At 40.4% G+C, this 15,831-nt stretch overlaps 2 protein-coding genes across 4 annotated transcripts; one reads left to right on the top strand and one right to left on the bottom strand.

Annotated features, from left to right (window-relative positions):
* Positions 1-290: 290 nt before the first annotated feature.
* Positions 291-10,367, bottom strand: apeh (acylaminoacyl-peptide hydrolase). 3 transcript variants are annotated; one of them, XM_034590893.1, is made up of 23 exons: positions 10,250-10,367; positions 9,344-9,473; positions 8,239-8,365; positions 8,063-8,150; positions 7,547-7,622; positions 7,356-7,447; positions 6,694-6,768; positions 6,430-6,567; positions 6,240-6,331; positions 6,077-6,117; positions 5,726-5,847; positions 4,888-4,948; positions 4,694-4,791; positions 4,554-4,605; positions 4,313-4,401; positions 3,981-4,119; positions 3,268-3,351; positions 2,723-2,803; positions 1,984-2,072; positions 1,512-1,702; positions 1,153-1,255; positions 960-1,066; positions 291-875 (listed from the first exon to the last, which is right to left on the bottom strand). In XM_034590893.1, the coding sequence occupies exons 2-23, from the start codon at positions 9,468-9,470 to the stop codon at positions 770-772; spliced, it is 2,178 nt and encodes a 725-aa protein (XP_034446784.1). In that variant the 5' UTR covers positions 9,471-9,473; positions 10,250-10,367; the 3' UTR covers positions 291-769. The 3 variants fall into 3 exon arrangements, with proteins under 3 accessions (XP_034446784.1, XP_034446783.1, XP_034446782.1); XM_034590892.1 differs by lacking the exon at positions 10,250-10,367 and adding an exon at positions 9,839-9,917; XM_034590891.1 differs by lacking the exon at positions 10,250-10,367 and having other exon boundaries at positions 9,344-9,778.
* A 635-nt stretch (positions 10,368-11,002) lies between these two features.
* capza1b (capping actin protein of muscle Z-line subunit alpha 1b) lies at positions 11,003-15,821 on the top strand. The gene is made up of 10 exons (XM_034590728.1): positions 11,003-11,082; positions 12,405-12,468; positions 12,612-12,663; positions 12,892-12,955; positions 13,040-13,246; positions 13,340-13,419; positions 13,714-13,792; positions 13,896-13,967; positions 14,128-14,190; positions 14,328-15,821. Exons 1-10 carry the CDS (start codon positions 11,044-11,046, stop codon positions 14,466-14,468), a joined length of 861 nt encoding a protein of 286 aa, XP_034446619.1. The 5' UTR covers positions 11,003-11,043; the 3' UTR covers positions 14,469-15,821.
* Positions 15,822-15,831: the final 10 nt, after the last annotated feature.

A 15,831-nucleotide genomic window follows, 5' to 3' on the forward strand; every position in this document is an offset into this window, starting at 1 on the left:
TGAAAGCAAGTGTGAACACACATGAAAATGCAAAACAAGATCATGTGACCCGAGACAAATTTGTGAGGGCCATCAGATACAAAAAATATCTAAAAAGCAATGCAGTCATTTTAGAATCTATATGTGGTATAAATAAATATTTTTCACCCCAGTGGTGAAGAAAGTAGAATGACTTCATTGATTCCTTACATTTTCTAAATGTTTTAAGACATAATATAGCACTTCATCTTCTGCATCAAAGATCCTTCTATCAGAGCATGGTCGTGTATCCAAGAGTCATCCCACACTGGTAATATTTTCACAATCATTTTATTAAGTGCACTGAATCAGGAAATCCATGAAACAAAGAGAGAAAGTGATTTTTGTTTTCAAGCAGTAAAAGTGAACAGAGAGTGATTACCAAATTCCTTTCCCTTGTTAATGGAAACTCAAACAGAAAAAAAACCTTCATATTGTATTTAAAAACAGTAGCAAAAAAAAAATGCAGAATCAAAAGTGCCTGTATTCATGTATTGTGATAAAACAATTTTTTTCACAATAATTGAAAGTAATTGTGGCAATCATCATTGGACCACAGAGAATACAGGTACATGAACATGTAGTGTGTTCTGGTTGGACAGCACATTCAGAGCTTTGGCTTTGCAATGGACCCCACACTGTCTTGAAAACAGAAGCATCATACCCTTGACACACAGCAGTGTCCTGCTACCTTTTCCTGGCATCAACGACAGCACTAGTTCACTACCATACATTTGTCTGATATTTACTGTCACTGACTCAAGTGTTGAATTATCCATAGAGCGGAGTTCATGAAGCCGTCAGACTCGGCATCCACCTTGGAGAGAGAGTGGTTGTTCCCTTGGTACCACAGCAGCCTAAACAACACACGTCAGAGCACTTGTCAAACAATGCATATCTGAGTACTGTGCGTTATTGGTTATGTCAGACAAGATGCTTACCGGACTGGAACCTGCTTTGCTTTCAGCGCCCTGTAATACTCGATTCCCTGCTTGTTCGGAACACGCTTGTCATCTTCCCCCAGGAGAAGCAGAACCGGGGTCTGTACCTAAGAAAAGAGATCACCTTAGGTTACTACATTGTGTAACAACGCCAATGAAGTCACATATGCAGTCAAGGTGCAGGAATCCTCACCTGTGTCACGTGTTTAATGGGGGACTTGTTCAACATCTGTTCCCAAACAGTAGGGTCAGGTAAACAGTCTGTGCTGTAGTTGAAGCCAGCCGTGACCATGCACCTAGTTAATGTATGAAACAAAGTTAAAAAAAAGAAATCACTGAATGGTTTTGAGGGGAGGTCCCTGTTGGGTGTGTATTACTGAAAACATCCTTCCCTGACAACGAGACATACACATGCCCTTCACCACACTCACTTGCTTAGAGCTGCCAGGCCAGAATATCAGAGGTGACAATGATAAAACACCACACGTGTGTAGCTGTGCATGACTGACACAGCCATAAAACATGGGTAAAACATGTGGGGAAGAGACGTACCAGTCTGGGATGTCTGTGCTGCCAATCATCGAAGCCAAATTGATGACAGGGTTGCGAGCCACGCAGGCCTTGTAGAATGCTGGGTACTGGCCGATCAGATGACAGGCCAGGAAACCACCGTGGGAGCCTCCTGAAAGTGCCACTCTCTGCGCGTCAAATTCATCACCTTTCAGAACACTTTCAACAGCAAACTGTTCGGAGGCAAAACGTGGAAAACTTTTAATGAACAGAGGGACATAAGTCATTTTATGTTACTTTCAGAGCGTATCAAATTCATGACTTGTTAAACATTCTGTCCATTGTTTTAAAGTGATTTAAAAGTGTTTAGCGGGAAACAAGCCAGGAATGCAAACAAGGGGGGACTCATGTTTGACATGTACTTTGGCTTTTGTAACTGCGGAGACCTTTTACATGCACAAAATATATATAAAAGCCTTATATGGGCTCTTTTGTGGCGCTTTTTTGTTCTTACTTGAACATCTTTGACATCCTGGTTGCCAGCATTGCCGGGTAATGAGAGGATACTGTCCTGGCCATATCCAAGGGAGCCACGATAGTTCACTAGAATAAAAAAATAAAGCAAACCAAAAACACATTAATTTCTATGTATCATGGCTAGATATTGTGATGTATTCTTGAACAGATAAAAACACATTTATTAAAGCCGACAGGATCCTGAAAATCTAAGTGCGGCTGCTGGTTATACCCTGGGCCATGTGAAAAAACTAGGTTGAGAAATGAGTCATGCTTTTTGTGGTCTGACGACACACTTCTGCTCTGTAGTGAAAAGTACCCACTACAATTTCCTCATTTAAACTTCTAAAGAAAGTCTTTAGAGAAACCAGTAAAACAACTGTCACATACTACAAGCCATACAACAGCAGGTATGAAGTATTCATGTTGACAAAATCTAAGTTATCTAAGCCAGGATAGTTTTGCATTCGTAAATGTGCTGGCAAAACACCAACCTATAATTGGTTTTGCCTGTGAGCATTGAGCAGCATGTTCCTGAAGTATGTGAGAAAAGGTATATTAAATACTTTTTCTAGTCTGAAAAACCCTTGCAAATAAATTAAATTATTCAAACGTAACTAAAACATCTTCGTTCTACAGGACAGAGGAATGTGAATCTCTCTTTATCTTTGACACACAGAGTTTGTATTCTGTCAGTGGATGTCTGTCTTCTGAGCAGGTGTCAAACATGAACTCACCCAGCAGTACAGCAAAGCCCATCCTGCACAGCACAGAGGACGACAGAAGCCATTCGGCTACAATCACTGAGTGGGGACCCCCTAATGAAAAATAACAACAATACAGATTGACAGTTATTATTATCTTTTTTGCCTTAGTTCTGTGTAGCATGAATGTCACATTTATATTGTAAATGTAAATACTATACATTCAAATATATTAATTGTATAACAGCATTGGAAATCCCTGTTACAAAAGACCATCCTTGGTTGTAAGAGTTTGATTTAACATTTTGCCACTAAGGACACGATTGTCATAGCAACCACTGTTGCCTTTGCCAATCTTATCTGTAGAAGTAGCTCTTGAATGAGCAGAGACAAATCCCTACACTCACACAATCCTAAAATTAAACTCAGCATGGATTAATAGCTTGTTTCACAATGGAAGCATAATGATGATCAATGCAGAACATTAAACATGTAGTCGATACTGTGCGTCAATTTTGTTCATTTTGTTTACAGTAGAATCAAGTAATGGAAACAGAACCATGAAGAGAGGAACCAACCATGAGGAGTGACGATAAGAGGCAACTTCACTCCATCCTTCACCTCCTTTGGTTTGATCAACAAAGCTTCAAAGTCAAGGCCAGCTAGAATTAAAAAACAATTAGTTAGTCTTATTAATATTACATATATTGTTCTATTTGTCTCACAGTAAAACCAAAGTCTTTCAAACCCTTCATTAACTTTGGGACACATTTATTTTATCTGACTTAAATCTAACTGGGAGCTTTCACTTATAAACTTCTTTTATCCTTCTCTGGTAAGAGAAGTTGCAAACTGTTAACAGGTTTAACAAAGCAAACAAATGTGTTGATATATCTGTTCAACCCAGATCAGCTGAGGTTTGTTCTTTCTTAGAGGGAGGTGGCTGTTAGCTTTACTTGTATGTACCGGTATGTACTTCCTTACCAGTTTACTAGGGAAACCTTGGCAAAGTTAATGTAATTCAATTTGATAATTTTGTCATACCTCTACGATTTGAGGTCTCATACTCACAGTTTTTGTGGGTTCTGTCCGAAAGGTGTTTATCCAACTGATTATTTTTAGGCTATACATGTATAAGTTGGGGGTATTTGAAAAGACTAGTGTATGTGGCGGTGTTTATTACATATTCCGTTACCCTCATATATGTGAAACAATTTAAGAGTAGACAAAACTGACTAAATATCTTCAAACCATTTGAGAAAAAACTAAAATGAAGAATTTGAAGTCTTACAGTATTGACTGTTGTCTTGATCTGGGGGAGGGGTGAAGGTCAAGATCTGCCAGTGAATATCTGGTAACACCTGAGAGTCTTCCAAAGTCACCCACTCAATTTGCTCCTGAGAATCTCTGGCCGGAAGGAAACCAACCCTCTGGACAGAGAAATTGCATTGCAATGAGTGACATAACAGATTTTCCATCTCATGAAGTTTTATTTTTTGCATTGCAAAGCACCCCAACACAATCCCCAAATGTCATTAATGTAAAAACATACTTAATATATACTCTATATGAAAATATGAATACTGACATAAAGAACATTCTTAGTGAAAACACTGATCCTACCAGACTTGGGGGGTAGTTAGGAGAAGAGAAGCTGACAACCATTAGATCTCTCTCTATGCTCAGCAGACACCAGTTCCCAGCATCACACTCTGCAGACAAAGGTCATTATAAGAACAGTGCTCTTATAAGTAAATTAATTTGTGGAGACTGTCAGCACAAAACATCTGTAATCTAAAAAAAAAAAGAGTCTAGATCCAAGCATGAGTAAGATCAAGGCTCATAAATGTGTCCAGTGACTCACTTGAAGTCAGAGAGGTGACTTTCCCTGTGCTTATATCCACCATCAACAGGTCCTACAAGAGCAAAATGTAAATCCATCAGAAAAAATTGCAATTTGTCCATTGTCATAATAACAAGCCACTTCTCAGGAGTTGACTGTACCTTGCGGCTGCGCTGAGGACAAGCTAAAAGAACACTCTGACTATCGGCTGACCAGCATTGAGGGGACAACTGAGAGCTGTAGAGACCAGTGAAGCCATCTGTAAAGACACACCAATGCAGACAGACATAATAAGGTTAATATTTATAGTGGGGGGGAAAGGGGGGCATTGATATGACTATCAACTATTCCTCACCTTCTCCAGGTCGCTGTACCACATCCACCACCACTGAGGTTTTCTTGGTATACCAGTCATACTAGAAATAATTTGCAAACACAAAGTAAGCATATGGAGCAAATCGAATGTACAGCTGCAACAACATATTTAAATGTCAACAGAATAGAAAAGCACAAGATGGAACATTACGTGTAACTACAATCTTCAGTGAAGACAGTACTATCTGTAAAGAAGGGAAAGTAGACACATCTGGCACCTTGTAAAGACCTGCTATTATCATCTGTCCTTAGAATCTGACAAGTGCTCGACTTTAAGTTCCTCTATTCGCACCTTCCATCTACTGTGACCACTTGTGATCTGATCTCACTTCCCCTCTATATATATATATATATTAATGAATATGTACATCATTGTTGTTTGCAAAGACCACATTATGTTGTTTTTACCAAGTCTGAGTTTGCAGATGTGTCTGCTGTATATGTGTCTGTGTGTGTCTGAGAGCAAGAGAGAGGTGGAGAAGGAAGAGAGAGATAGGTATGTAAAGAAATATGTCTGTACTCTATGTACTGTGTGTACGAATGAGACATGTAAAATACTTTAGATTCATTGTGAAACTGTAGCTATTCAAAAGGACGTCATCTGAGTGGGCGGTTTTTCCTACATGGTCAGGGACATATTTGCATTCACATGTGGCCCAGACCACCTGCGAATGTGCTCAGAGTGATCGAAACTAAAGATGCCATGACGATGCATTTGGGTGCATTCAGACCTGTACTTGTGATCGGATCACTCAGGATGAATGTAATAACAGATCTGAATGGGGATCGTGGGGAAAAGAGGCTTCTTTCTGTCTCACCATACAGAGCTTGCTGCACTGCATATGTGGGCCGTAGACAGAACATTCCAAGTAGACAATTCGACACTGGTCTGGACTCATCCTGGGGGAATACACTGCACTGGTGCCGGATGACAGCTGCTCTGATGGACATAAACAGGTACATGTGAACATCCGCAATCAGTAGCTATAACAGTTTTACACTAGATAAGCTGTTAGGTGTGACATACATTAATATGTGTGAAACTCAGTTATGAAAACCTTGCCTTCGTGCAGAACTCTCGCTTGTCGTCATACTTTAAATAACCTGGTTGATGTTTATTAAATAGGAACTATAGACCTAAATGATAGAAGGAGCAAACACCAACTTACCACATTTCCCCCCAGTGAGGTCCACATAGAATAAAGACGACCTGAGAGAGAAGGGGGAAACATTACTGAGGAGCAGTATCAGCCTGTGAGCCTTACAAAGATACAGTTCTCACAGTCCAGCTTTAATTTGAACTTTTCTCTGACATGTGTAAACAGTAATCACCTCCTGTTGGGGCAGTACTTGAGGCCAAGTCTGAAAGGCTCATGCCACCAGCCTACAAACACCACACCTGTGTCACCTGGAGCCCAAAATGCCTGCAGAGACCGAGAGAGCGAAAGCAAAAGACTATGATGACTACAAATAGACAAACGTTAAAATGACACTCATCCTTGTAAGAGATAGTTGAACAAACCTGTCCAGGTGAGATATTTTCAGGCACACCTTCAAGCACAGAGACGTTGTCGCCCTCGATGTCCAAAACGCAAAGCACCGGGCAGTTCTTACTAACCAGTGCTTCTCCCCAGTCCTCACGGAGGACAAACTGCTCCCCCTGCAGGAATGTTTTTTTATAAACCAACTTAAACTATAGACAATTGGACATAGGAATGTAAAATTAAACCTTTGATGAGTGAAAATGTTTTCAATTTTGAAATTTGACAGTGTTCATTTCAATTACCTTTACAGTCTCCTTTTTCTCCTCTCTCATGGTTTCCTCCTCGTCCCCAATAGAAGACAGCTCTGGTGACACAGTCTACAAGCAGAAAAGGAGACAGAATAATGAGCAATGACATTTACATTACATTAATCCTACACACAGTGCCTAGGAGCTATGGTCAATGGTGAAAAAATACTAAATCATATACAGGGCAGAAAACATGCTCCACTGTTCTGACGTCCACATTCCAGCAAGGCATGTCGAGGTATCTAATCTTTTAAAGGTGAAAAAATACCTGGGATGCATTCAACATGAAAACATTTTCAACATGCACCGGTTTGCCGAGTTGTTTAACAATAAGCCTCCTCTCAATGGCATGCAACAACTATTGAGATATATTTGCTCCATTGTGTTGAGTCTGAATCTGCTGAAGTTAACAGTCGTTGTTTTCCCCCAATTGGATTCTTGGTTTAAATTATTTACAGAAACTCCCTGAATAGCTGGAAACTTGTATCTACACTGTGCAATGAGGCAGTCAAGTAACCATGGATCGAAAGTTTGTTGTGTTTTTTGCAGTACTGAACACATTGACACGTTGAGGGGGAAATCAACATGCTTGAAACTCTTTGATTGTAGAGCACAGTGCAGCAGCGTTTTGTGTGACTCAGTTTGTGCCGACAGACCTGAAAGAAGGATTCTGCCTTGGGCCTCTTTCTCTCCGCCACATACAGAAGGTGGGTCTCAGAGTGGGACCAAACCAAGCAGCCAAATTGCTCTAGGAATGCAAACAATTGTGTGATTAACACCTGCACTGGCACATGTAAAAAGTCAAGTTTCATAGCAACTGATTAACAGAAACATTCTGATGACTCACCGTCTTCATAGACTTTGCCGTGCTTCTTTAGGGCTGTTAGATCGATGCTCTTCATCTTGATGTTTTTACTCCAGATCTGCAGGGTCACAAAGACGTCAGGAGAAGAGAGCAAAGTCAGGTGATGTTTTTTAATATAGGCTATATGTGGAAAATATAGCAAACAGAGATATTAATGAGAGCCATACAGGGGATATAAAAAAGTATAAAGTGTAACATCTGCATTTTTTAAAAATACATATTTTAACAAATGCTGAATTGTATTGATATCCTAAACAAACAGGACATGTGTCTTTTTGCTTTAATTTTGTGCTTCTGATATTTGAATATCAATATTTTAAAAAACATATCTTATGTCTATTGACTCCCAACAAATGATGAATTGTATTATTGTATTAAGTGAAAGGCCTGTGATCCGGAGTAAATGTGTGTTAAATATCCAACCTAAAACTAACTGTAGTGGAACAAAGACATTCATCATAGTGGATGTGAGTGTGAGTGAGAAGGATGACCACACACCTCCAGAAACTGTTTGTCCTCCGCTTTGATTTTACACTCTCTGACAACAGCCTTCATATCACCTGACGGGGAATCCTTGCTCAACAACCTGACAGGAGGAACACATTGATGAGACACAGGTCTAGGGGAACACTTCCATCTCCATTCCAGATAAAAAGACAAAATGTTGTACGTACTCTCCTTTAATCTCAGTGCAGTTTCCTGAAGCTCCAGAGAAGACCACCGACTTATCATCGTGGAATACAATGTACTGCCGGCAAAACTTGACATTCTCATTCCTCTCCAGGTCACGTTGGCTCCACTCTGCAGAGGAGAGAAAACAAATACAAACATTTTCAAAAAAAGAGCCCACACAGAGACCTGGGGAGCGATCAAATACTCCATTCAAGTTAGGAAAGATCCTAACTGTGTTAAGCTACTGAAGTATTTCAGTAGCTGCCTTAATAAGAACTGCTTGAATTCTCTAAATGATAAGGAAAGGAGCTTCAATGCTTCCTAACTCATCTCCTTAAGCATAGGACACTGCAGACCTTCCTTTAAGAAAGGAGCAGAGAAAATGCCATCCCACAATTCATTGCAGCAGCAACATTTAAAGCAAGTCTCTGTCACATCTGTCCAGTCAGGTGTCACAATGAACAACAAGCACATTGAACTTTTAGTTCACAATTTCATCATCAGAACTAAATATAATTATAAATATAATCATCAGAACTAAATACTAATATAAATATTAACATCAGAACTAAATACAATTTTAAAAGTTATAATATAGTTATATATAGTAGAATGCACGCTAGAGAAGTTTCTCCACTTCTATAAGCTTTTCTCCACGTATATTCCTCACATGATCATATTATTTCAACATTTCAGTCCCGTTTGTTTCATTTTAATTTCCAAGGAAATCTATTTGTTCCTTTAATTAAACTGAAAACCTCACATTGTCATTTTGAGAAATATTTTCTCAGGACGTGTCACTCTGTTGTGGACAGGAAACTTTACCATAACTGTGTGTGTGCACAGCCTACAGAACAAAGTACCCTGCAGTCTGTGTAACTTATATAACAAATAAAGTTGTTGTTTTCTTTTTTGTAACTGGCTGTAAGAGGAGTTTCTCTGCACCGTGAGTCTCCTTTCCTAACTCCTTCGGACTTCTCCTTCACATCCTTCTTTGGCCTGGTCACTTTTTTCCATCTGGAAGGAGGGATGGTGTTTTTTTTGGGGCGGGGGGGAGAAGAGGAGGTGATTGTGACAGATCGTGTTGGTTGTGGCCCAGACACGCACCTGTGTAGATGTTGCTGTATTTGCCTCCATACTGGGAGGTGACGACAGGTCCCACGTCGGCTCTGCTCAGCGAAGGGAAGATGCTGATCTCCCGGTAGAGTCGGGCTATTTCCTCCGGGTTGCTCATCACCTGACAACACGCAGCAGACAAACTCACAGCACGTCTCGGTGACACAAACCGTCTCACAGCGAACAATGCCTTATTCATGTCCCAGCCGGGGAGCTAGGCGGCTAACTCGGCTAGTTTACCACCAAAAACACGGGAGTGTGTGAAACATTAGCTTTTGTACGAGCAGGAACTTCCTATTGCAGCTGTCAGGAAACCACCGGGACAGAGTCCGCCTGCTAGCTCTACTAGACCGCTTGCTGAGTCCGCTGGTATCAAAACACTTAGCAAGTAACTAAGGCAAGTTGTACATTTACGCATTTATAGTTAAAGTCGATTGTGTCAGCGTGTTTTTATCCCTTCAAACAGTCAGTTAAGTTGAATCTTACATGTGACGCCATGACAGTGACGCTGCTCCACGGTTGACAGCGCAGAACACAATGGACACGGGAGCGCTAACATCAAGCTAGCCAAAGAAAAAATGGTATTACTTCCTGTAACTTACAAAATAATATAAAGTCTGAATTTAACAGTTCTCGAATGGGCCAAAACCAGACTCAAGGAATATGTTAACTATTAATGGTGAACGAATACATCGCCCAAAGCTGTCTAGAACAGCTCAAAACATTTTTAATAAGAGTTAATTAATACCAGTATTATATACACATGCTGTTATTTTGTAGGAAAACAACCACCGCGACGCACCAAAAAGGAAGAAGGAAGTATAAACTAACCGAGTTTAGCGCCCTCTTGCGTTGTAATTAATTGTCTCTCGGGTCCGTGCAGGAAGTGAAATCCACCTGCAGTTGTTCGGTTGTGTCCTGTCCAGTCCTGTCCTGTCCTTTCCAGTCCTGTCCAGTCCTGTCCTGGCCAGGTTCTGCCAATCCTGTCCTCTCCTGTCCCGTCCCGTCCTTTCCAGTCCTGTCCAGTCCTGTCCTGGTTCTGCCAATCCTGTCCCCTCCTGTCCAGTCCAGTCCTGTCCTGTCCTCTCCAGCCCTGTCCAGTCTAGTCCTGTCCCTTTTGCCACTGCTGTCCTTTCCAATCGTGTCTAGTCCTCTCCTGTCCTGTCCAGTCCTGTCTTGTCTTGTCTTGTCTTGTCTTGCCTTTATTTATTTCAAACATGTAAATAAAAAACTAGATATACAAACAAGTGAAAAAAAAATGAAAACTAATATTATTTACAAACTGATGAGGAATTTTATTTTACTCTTAATGGTTTAATCTACATATCCGAAAAGTACCAGTTAGTAATGAATGATGTTATTTATGTTTTCATAAAACATTTAATCACCTTAAATGAACACCTGTCAAGTACATAATGTATAAAGTATACATTGAGTTGCTGTGACCAAAACTGAAATCATTTGAAATTATAAATTTAAGTAGAAACAGAACAGACCATGATCTGAAACTTACCATAAAGATGGTGATTTTGTAAGGATATATTTCTAAACAGATACATTTCATAGACATTTTGTAAAGATATATTTCATAGTTATTTTGTAAAGATATATTTCTAAACAACATCATGTGACTGAACCGCCGCAATGGTTTTGTCAGTCAGCTGGGGTGGGTGGGGTCACAAAGAGCCAAGATGGCTGACTTCGAGGATCCGCTGTCAGAGGAGGAGAAGGTTTGGAGACTGTTTTATTCGTTATTCGGAGACATTTCTTCTCGCACGTGGAGACCTGTCTGTGCTGAACGTTCGCACGAGCCAATGGTTCATTTTTGGGGCGAGAGCGCCAGTTTCTGGTCACGCATCGGAATGATAAACTTGCGCGTTGAAAGCTACGCTCAGCTAACTAGCCAATGCTAGTTAAAGCTTGCAGCTGGCTAGCGGCTGAATACAGAGCCGACACTTTTACTGACAACTTTCTAAGTACTCGTCACTGCACGTGTGGACGCGGATGTACCGATGCGCCTCCGAAGGTCTCGTTGTAGTGTTCACATTAATCTGCAATAAGCGCGGGGGGGGGGGGGGCGACGTTTTCGTCCAGTACTACGTGAAGCTAGCGTTAGCGGCTAACGTCACTTTGCTGTGGATTTCTGGGTCAAACAGATACAGTTGCAGCGCAAATGCTCCATCGCCTCACATGGGCCGAGGCCGGGATACACGGGTGTGTGTGCGGATTAGATGGAGCCTGTTCGGAGCTGGAGGGAAGGTTCACTTGATTAGGAACGTCTCTCTGCTTGTGAAGGTGGACACAGACGCTTAGGTCATTTTCTTTATGGACATCAGCTTCTCCTGATGACACCAGGAGGCGTTTTATCAACCATCATGGCGTGATGGTATAATGCAGACGAGCCGTGTGGATTCTACAGTGTTTACAATGCGTTGGATGTTTATAAAAGCTGTAATTAAAAATATATATCAGTTCTTCTATCTTTTTAAAACGTGCTATTTGTGTGTCATTGTTGACCGACATTCTTTAAACTGAGATGTTATTGTCGTTTCTGGTTGTCGGGCTATAGGTAATAATTATCCCAACATAATTTTCAGCAACAGCAATATAACAGAAGTCCAATATATGTATTAATGTAATGCTCATGTTTTTATGCTTTGTGCAAACACAATGAGGAAGTATGACACTATTGGTCTACCGCAGATTCTAGTTATCTATCCATCTAGCTTCTGTGGTTTGTTGTTCTCTGTTCTTAAAATCGCTCATGATGCAAACCAAAAAGTTAAGCTGAAAAGATTATTACAAAACTGCTAAACTTAACTTGCATCTTAGCACCAGCTATAGCAATACGACGAGGCCACAACAAATTTACTAACGAGGTAAAACATTTTTTTCCAACTTCCTTGACCTGTGCAAGTGAGATTATAGTTTTGTTTTGCATATTAAACAATGAAAATCCAGTTAATTGCAGGCATTGGTCCGTGGTGTTTCTCTATTGTACTTTGAGTCATAATTACTGAATTGATTAGTTGCATTGAATCTTTCTCCATAGGTTCGCATAGCGGCCAACTTTGTGACTCATGCCCCCCCAGGAGAGTTCAATGAGGTCTTCAATGGTAAGGAGAGGGCAGCTGTGGCAAAATAGCAATGATGACATTTTTTTTATATATATTGTTGGCTATTTTGCCTCTGATACTGATAGATTATTGTTTTGTCTCTGAAAAGTCCTTTCGTAAACAGTTTCTTTTTGTCTTGCTAGATGTGCGGCTTCTTCTCAATAATGACAACCTCCTTAGGGAGGGAGCTTCACAGTAAGTCAGATTAATTTACAAGTAACATACAAGCAAAATATATTGATATTTTACACAGAATCTACACCGTTTAAAACACTCGAGCCTCTAGAGGGGGAGTATACATTGAGATTCATTATATGTTGGTGATAAAAACATGGTCAGTGTTCTCAAAATGGTCCCTAGAAAACGTGTTGAAATATCTTTGATGTCATATAACGATTATTTGTGCCCATTCTGTTTCTCTAGCTCCTTTGCTCAGTACAACATGGATCAGTTTACTCCTGCTAAACTTGAGGGCTACGATGAGCCGGTAGGTTTCATCCTTTAGTCTTTCCTATTTATTTCAGAAGAGCAAGTGTCTGAGCCACACGTCTTCCCTCTCCCTTCTTTTTAGGTCCTGATCACAGAGCATGGCGACTTGGGTCAGGGGCGTTTTCTGGACCCCCGTAACTGTTTGTCCTTCCGCTTCGACCACCTAAGAAAAGAGGTGAGCGACGTGGAGCCGTATGAAGGAGATATGGCCCTGAGAAGCTGGAGAGATGGCTGTGATACTGCCCTTAGTGCCTACGTCAAAGAGCACTATCCCACTGGAGTCTCCACGGTAAGGTGCACAAAAATGGTGATTTAAAAAAAAAAAAGAAGTAATTTAGGCAATGTAGACTGCATTTTTACCCATATCATGTGTGTGTTGCAGGTATATGGCAAAACGGTCGATGGTCAGCAAACTATCATAGCCTGCATTGAAGGACATCAGTTTCAACCCAAAAACTTCTGGTAGGTTGACCGTCCTGCAATCACATTTTCCTAAACCTACCTGAATATGTGTATAATAGGATTAATAATTTTTTGTGTATTAGATTACACTTTGTCAGAATCTCATTTGAAATTTGTCTTGCATCCTCATTGTCTCACATAAAGATGAACATGATTACACAACAGAACAAAACAGGTTTCTGTATATATGTCTTTAAACACAGTCAACGTGAAATAATTGCTCTCAGTTTTATAAATGTTCTTGATGCTGCTGTCTGATTGTAATGGTGACGTCACTTCATTTCCCGAACCCAGGAATGGTCGCTGTAGGTCAGAGTGGAAGCTTACCATTGGTCAGTCCACTGCTCAGGTGGTGGGAGTTTTGAAAATCCAGGTACATTCAATTTACCGTGCTCATCTGCATAAACAATATCAAGTCAAGAAGAATATTGATTGAAAAACACCATCTTACTTACAAAGTTCTTCCCTGTTTCCAGGTTCACTATTATGAAGATGGAAATGTGCAGCTGGTTAGTCATAAGGAGGTAGAAGAATCAATACCAGTGACTGTAAGTAGATAAACCCGTCAACACAAACACACCTGTGCCGTTCTTCAGCATTTCACACATAGTATTAGTCCTATTGTGTCATCTCAGGTTATATTCAAAGGAGTTCATCCATCTGTGCTGTAGATTTAAGACGATGATTACTTGTGTGTTTTTGAAACAGAATGAAAGCCAGACAGCCAAGGAATTTGTTGACATCATCGAGAACGCTGAAAATGACTACCAGGTAAGCTACCTTTTATTCACTCTGCATTTTATATTCTAGTATTTAAAACTCTGTTCTACTGTTATTAAAACATTCATAAAGAAAAAATATTTAAATAAGAAAATATATTCATGGTTTCCTCCACTTTGTGTCCTCAGACTGCAATCAGTGAGAACTACCAGACCATGTCTGACACAACTTTTAAAGCCCTGCGTCGCCAGCTGCCTGTCACACGCACTAAGATCGACTGGAATAAGATCTTAAGTTACAAAATTGGCAAGGAGATGCAGAACGCCTAGTGGAAGGTCAGGGAGACGCACGCTTCGCTTGTCTCACAACCCACCTATACGTGCGCAAGGACAAACCAAAGCAATGTCAGTATGGGGCAAGGAATTAATAAAAAAAACTAACAAAAAAATAATAACTGAAGATTTGCAGACTGTTAGGCACAGGTATCTGTCTGCGGTAAAGAAGTTGCAGTATGGAGATAGATGGTTTGGAGAAAATGGTTACTTGAGGATGTGTGGTGTGAGAGAGTTGTGTTGGGTCAGTGTGCAGGGCTGTGCTCAGAACTGCTACATTAGAGGAGTGACTCTTCCTTCGGCCATTTAAGGAATCACAGGCCTCCCCTAGATTCATGTATCAGTGGTTACATTACTCTTTCTTTATCAAACTGTTGCAGAACTGTGATCACAGTGGAGATATCAGCCCACACGGACAAAAAACAGAACTGCACAAGGCAGCTGATGAGAGAAATGAAGCACATCATTACATATCAAGAGTTTGATTTTGGAATAAAATATTCATTTTGTGAAACTTTTCTTTTCCTTATAGAATTGGGAAACAAGTACATCAGGAAAATTTGGCACAAAATGAATTGCAGTCATCTGACTTTTTAACTGGTACTGACAGAACTTAGTTACTTACATCGCTGACGGGATTGACAGTTTTTTTTTATCTGATAACATTTAGAAGTAGCACGATTCTCAGCATAGCTCTGTTCCTGCACTGTTGACCTCTGGTGTTCGTCGGTGTCCATCAGGACTGAGGGAATGTGTAATTACTTTCTGTTGCGTGTCACTGATGTGTGTCTCCACCAATGCGAACTATGATGACTGAAATAAGATAAATCACCCTCTACGCTGCTGCGTCTATAATGCATTCTCTGGTCTCTTACTTTGACAAACACCACCTCCACTGCTGTACAGCTTTTCCTTTGTGAAAGGAGAAACATACTCATAATAACCAAGATTTATTTGCCAAAATCTCTTTCCTATGGTAAAGAACTCCACCCTCCCACCCATGTATGCAAATTTCTATTTTAATATGCTGGTTTTTGTTGGAGTCTTATAATATTATTGCACTCTGAACTGTAACAAACTGTGTATTGGTCAATGCCAAGTGAATGCAAAGCTGTTGCCATGTAAGGCAAGATCATATATACTGTATACGTTACATGACTTCTGGAAGGCCACATCATTCTGTATGTGTTACACGACTTCTAAGTAGGCTGACTCTGGATCAGTTACATGTTATCTAGACTGTGCCGTGTTCAACCCTCACACAATACTACAACTGTGTTCCGATCAGTTATTAAGCTCAAGACTTTACTGCCCCGTTCTGTTGTACAAATAAATGGATTGAACAGCTTGGCTAGATTGT

The sequence above is a fragment of the Hippoglossus hippoglossus genome, chromosome 7 (genome assembly GCF_009819705.1).
Source record: "Hippoglossus hippoglossus isolate fHipHip1 chromosome 7, fHipHip1.pri, whole genome shotgun sequence".
Taxonomy (NCBI): Eukaryota; Metazoa; Chordata; class Actinopteri; order Pleuronectiformes; family Pleuronectidae; genus Hippoglossus; species Hippoglossus hippoglossus.

Bases quoted from the DNA above. Each gene is read 5' to 3' on its own strand.
- apeh (XM_034590891.1), bottom strand. From the start codon at position 9,551: ATGAATAAGGCATTGTTCGCTGTGAGACGGTTTGTGTCACCGAGACGT. The intron at 4,402-4,553 runs GTGAGTCACTGG...CTTTGTCTGCAG, and splicing joins AGTCACCTCTCTGACTTCAA to AGTGTGATGCTGGGAACTGG. The intron at 3,352-3,980 runs GTAAGACTTCAA...TTTTAATTCTAG, and splicing joins TCAAGACAACAGTCAATACT to CTGGCCTTGACTTTGAAGCT.
- capza1b (XM_034590728.1), top strand. From the start codon at position 11,044: ATGGCTGACTTCGAGGATCCGCTGTCAGAGGAGGAGAAG. The intron at 12,664-12,891 runs GTAAGTCAGATT...CTGTTTCTCTAG, and splicing joins CTTAGGGAGGGAGCTTCACA to CTCCTTTGCTCAGTACAACA. The intron at 13,420-13,713 runs GTAGGTTGACCG...TCCCGAACCCAG, and splicing joins TTTCAACCCAAAAACTTCTG to GAATGGTCGCTGTAGGTCAG.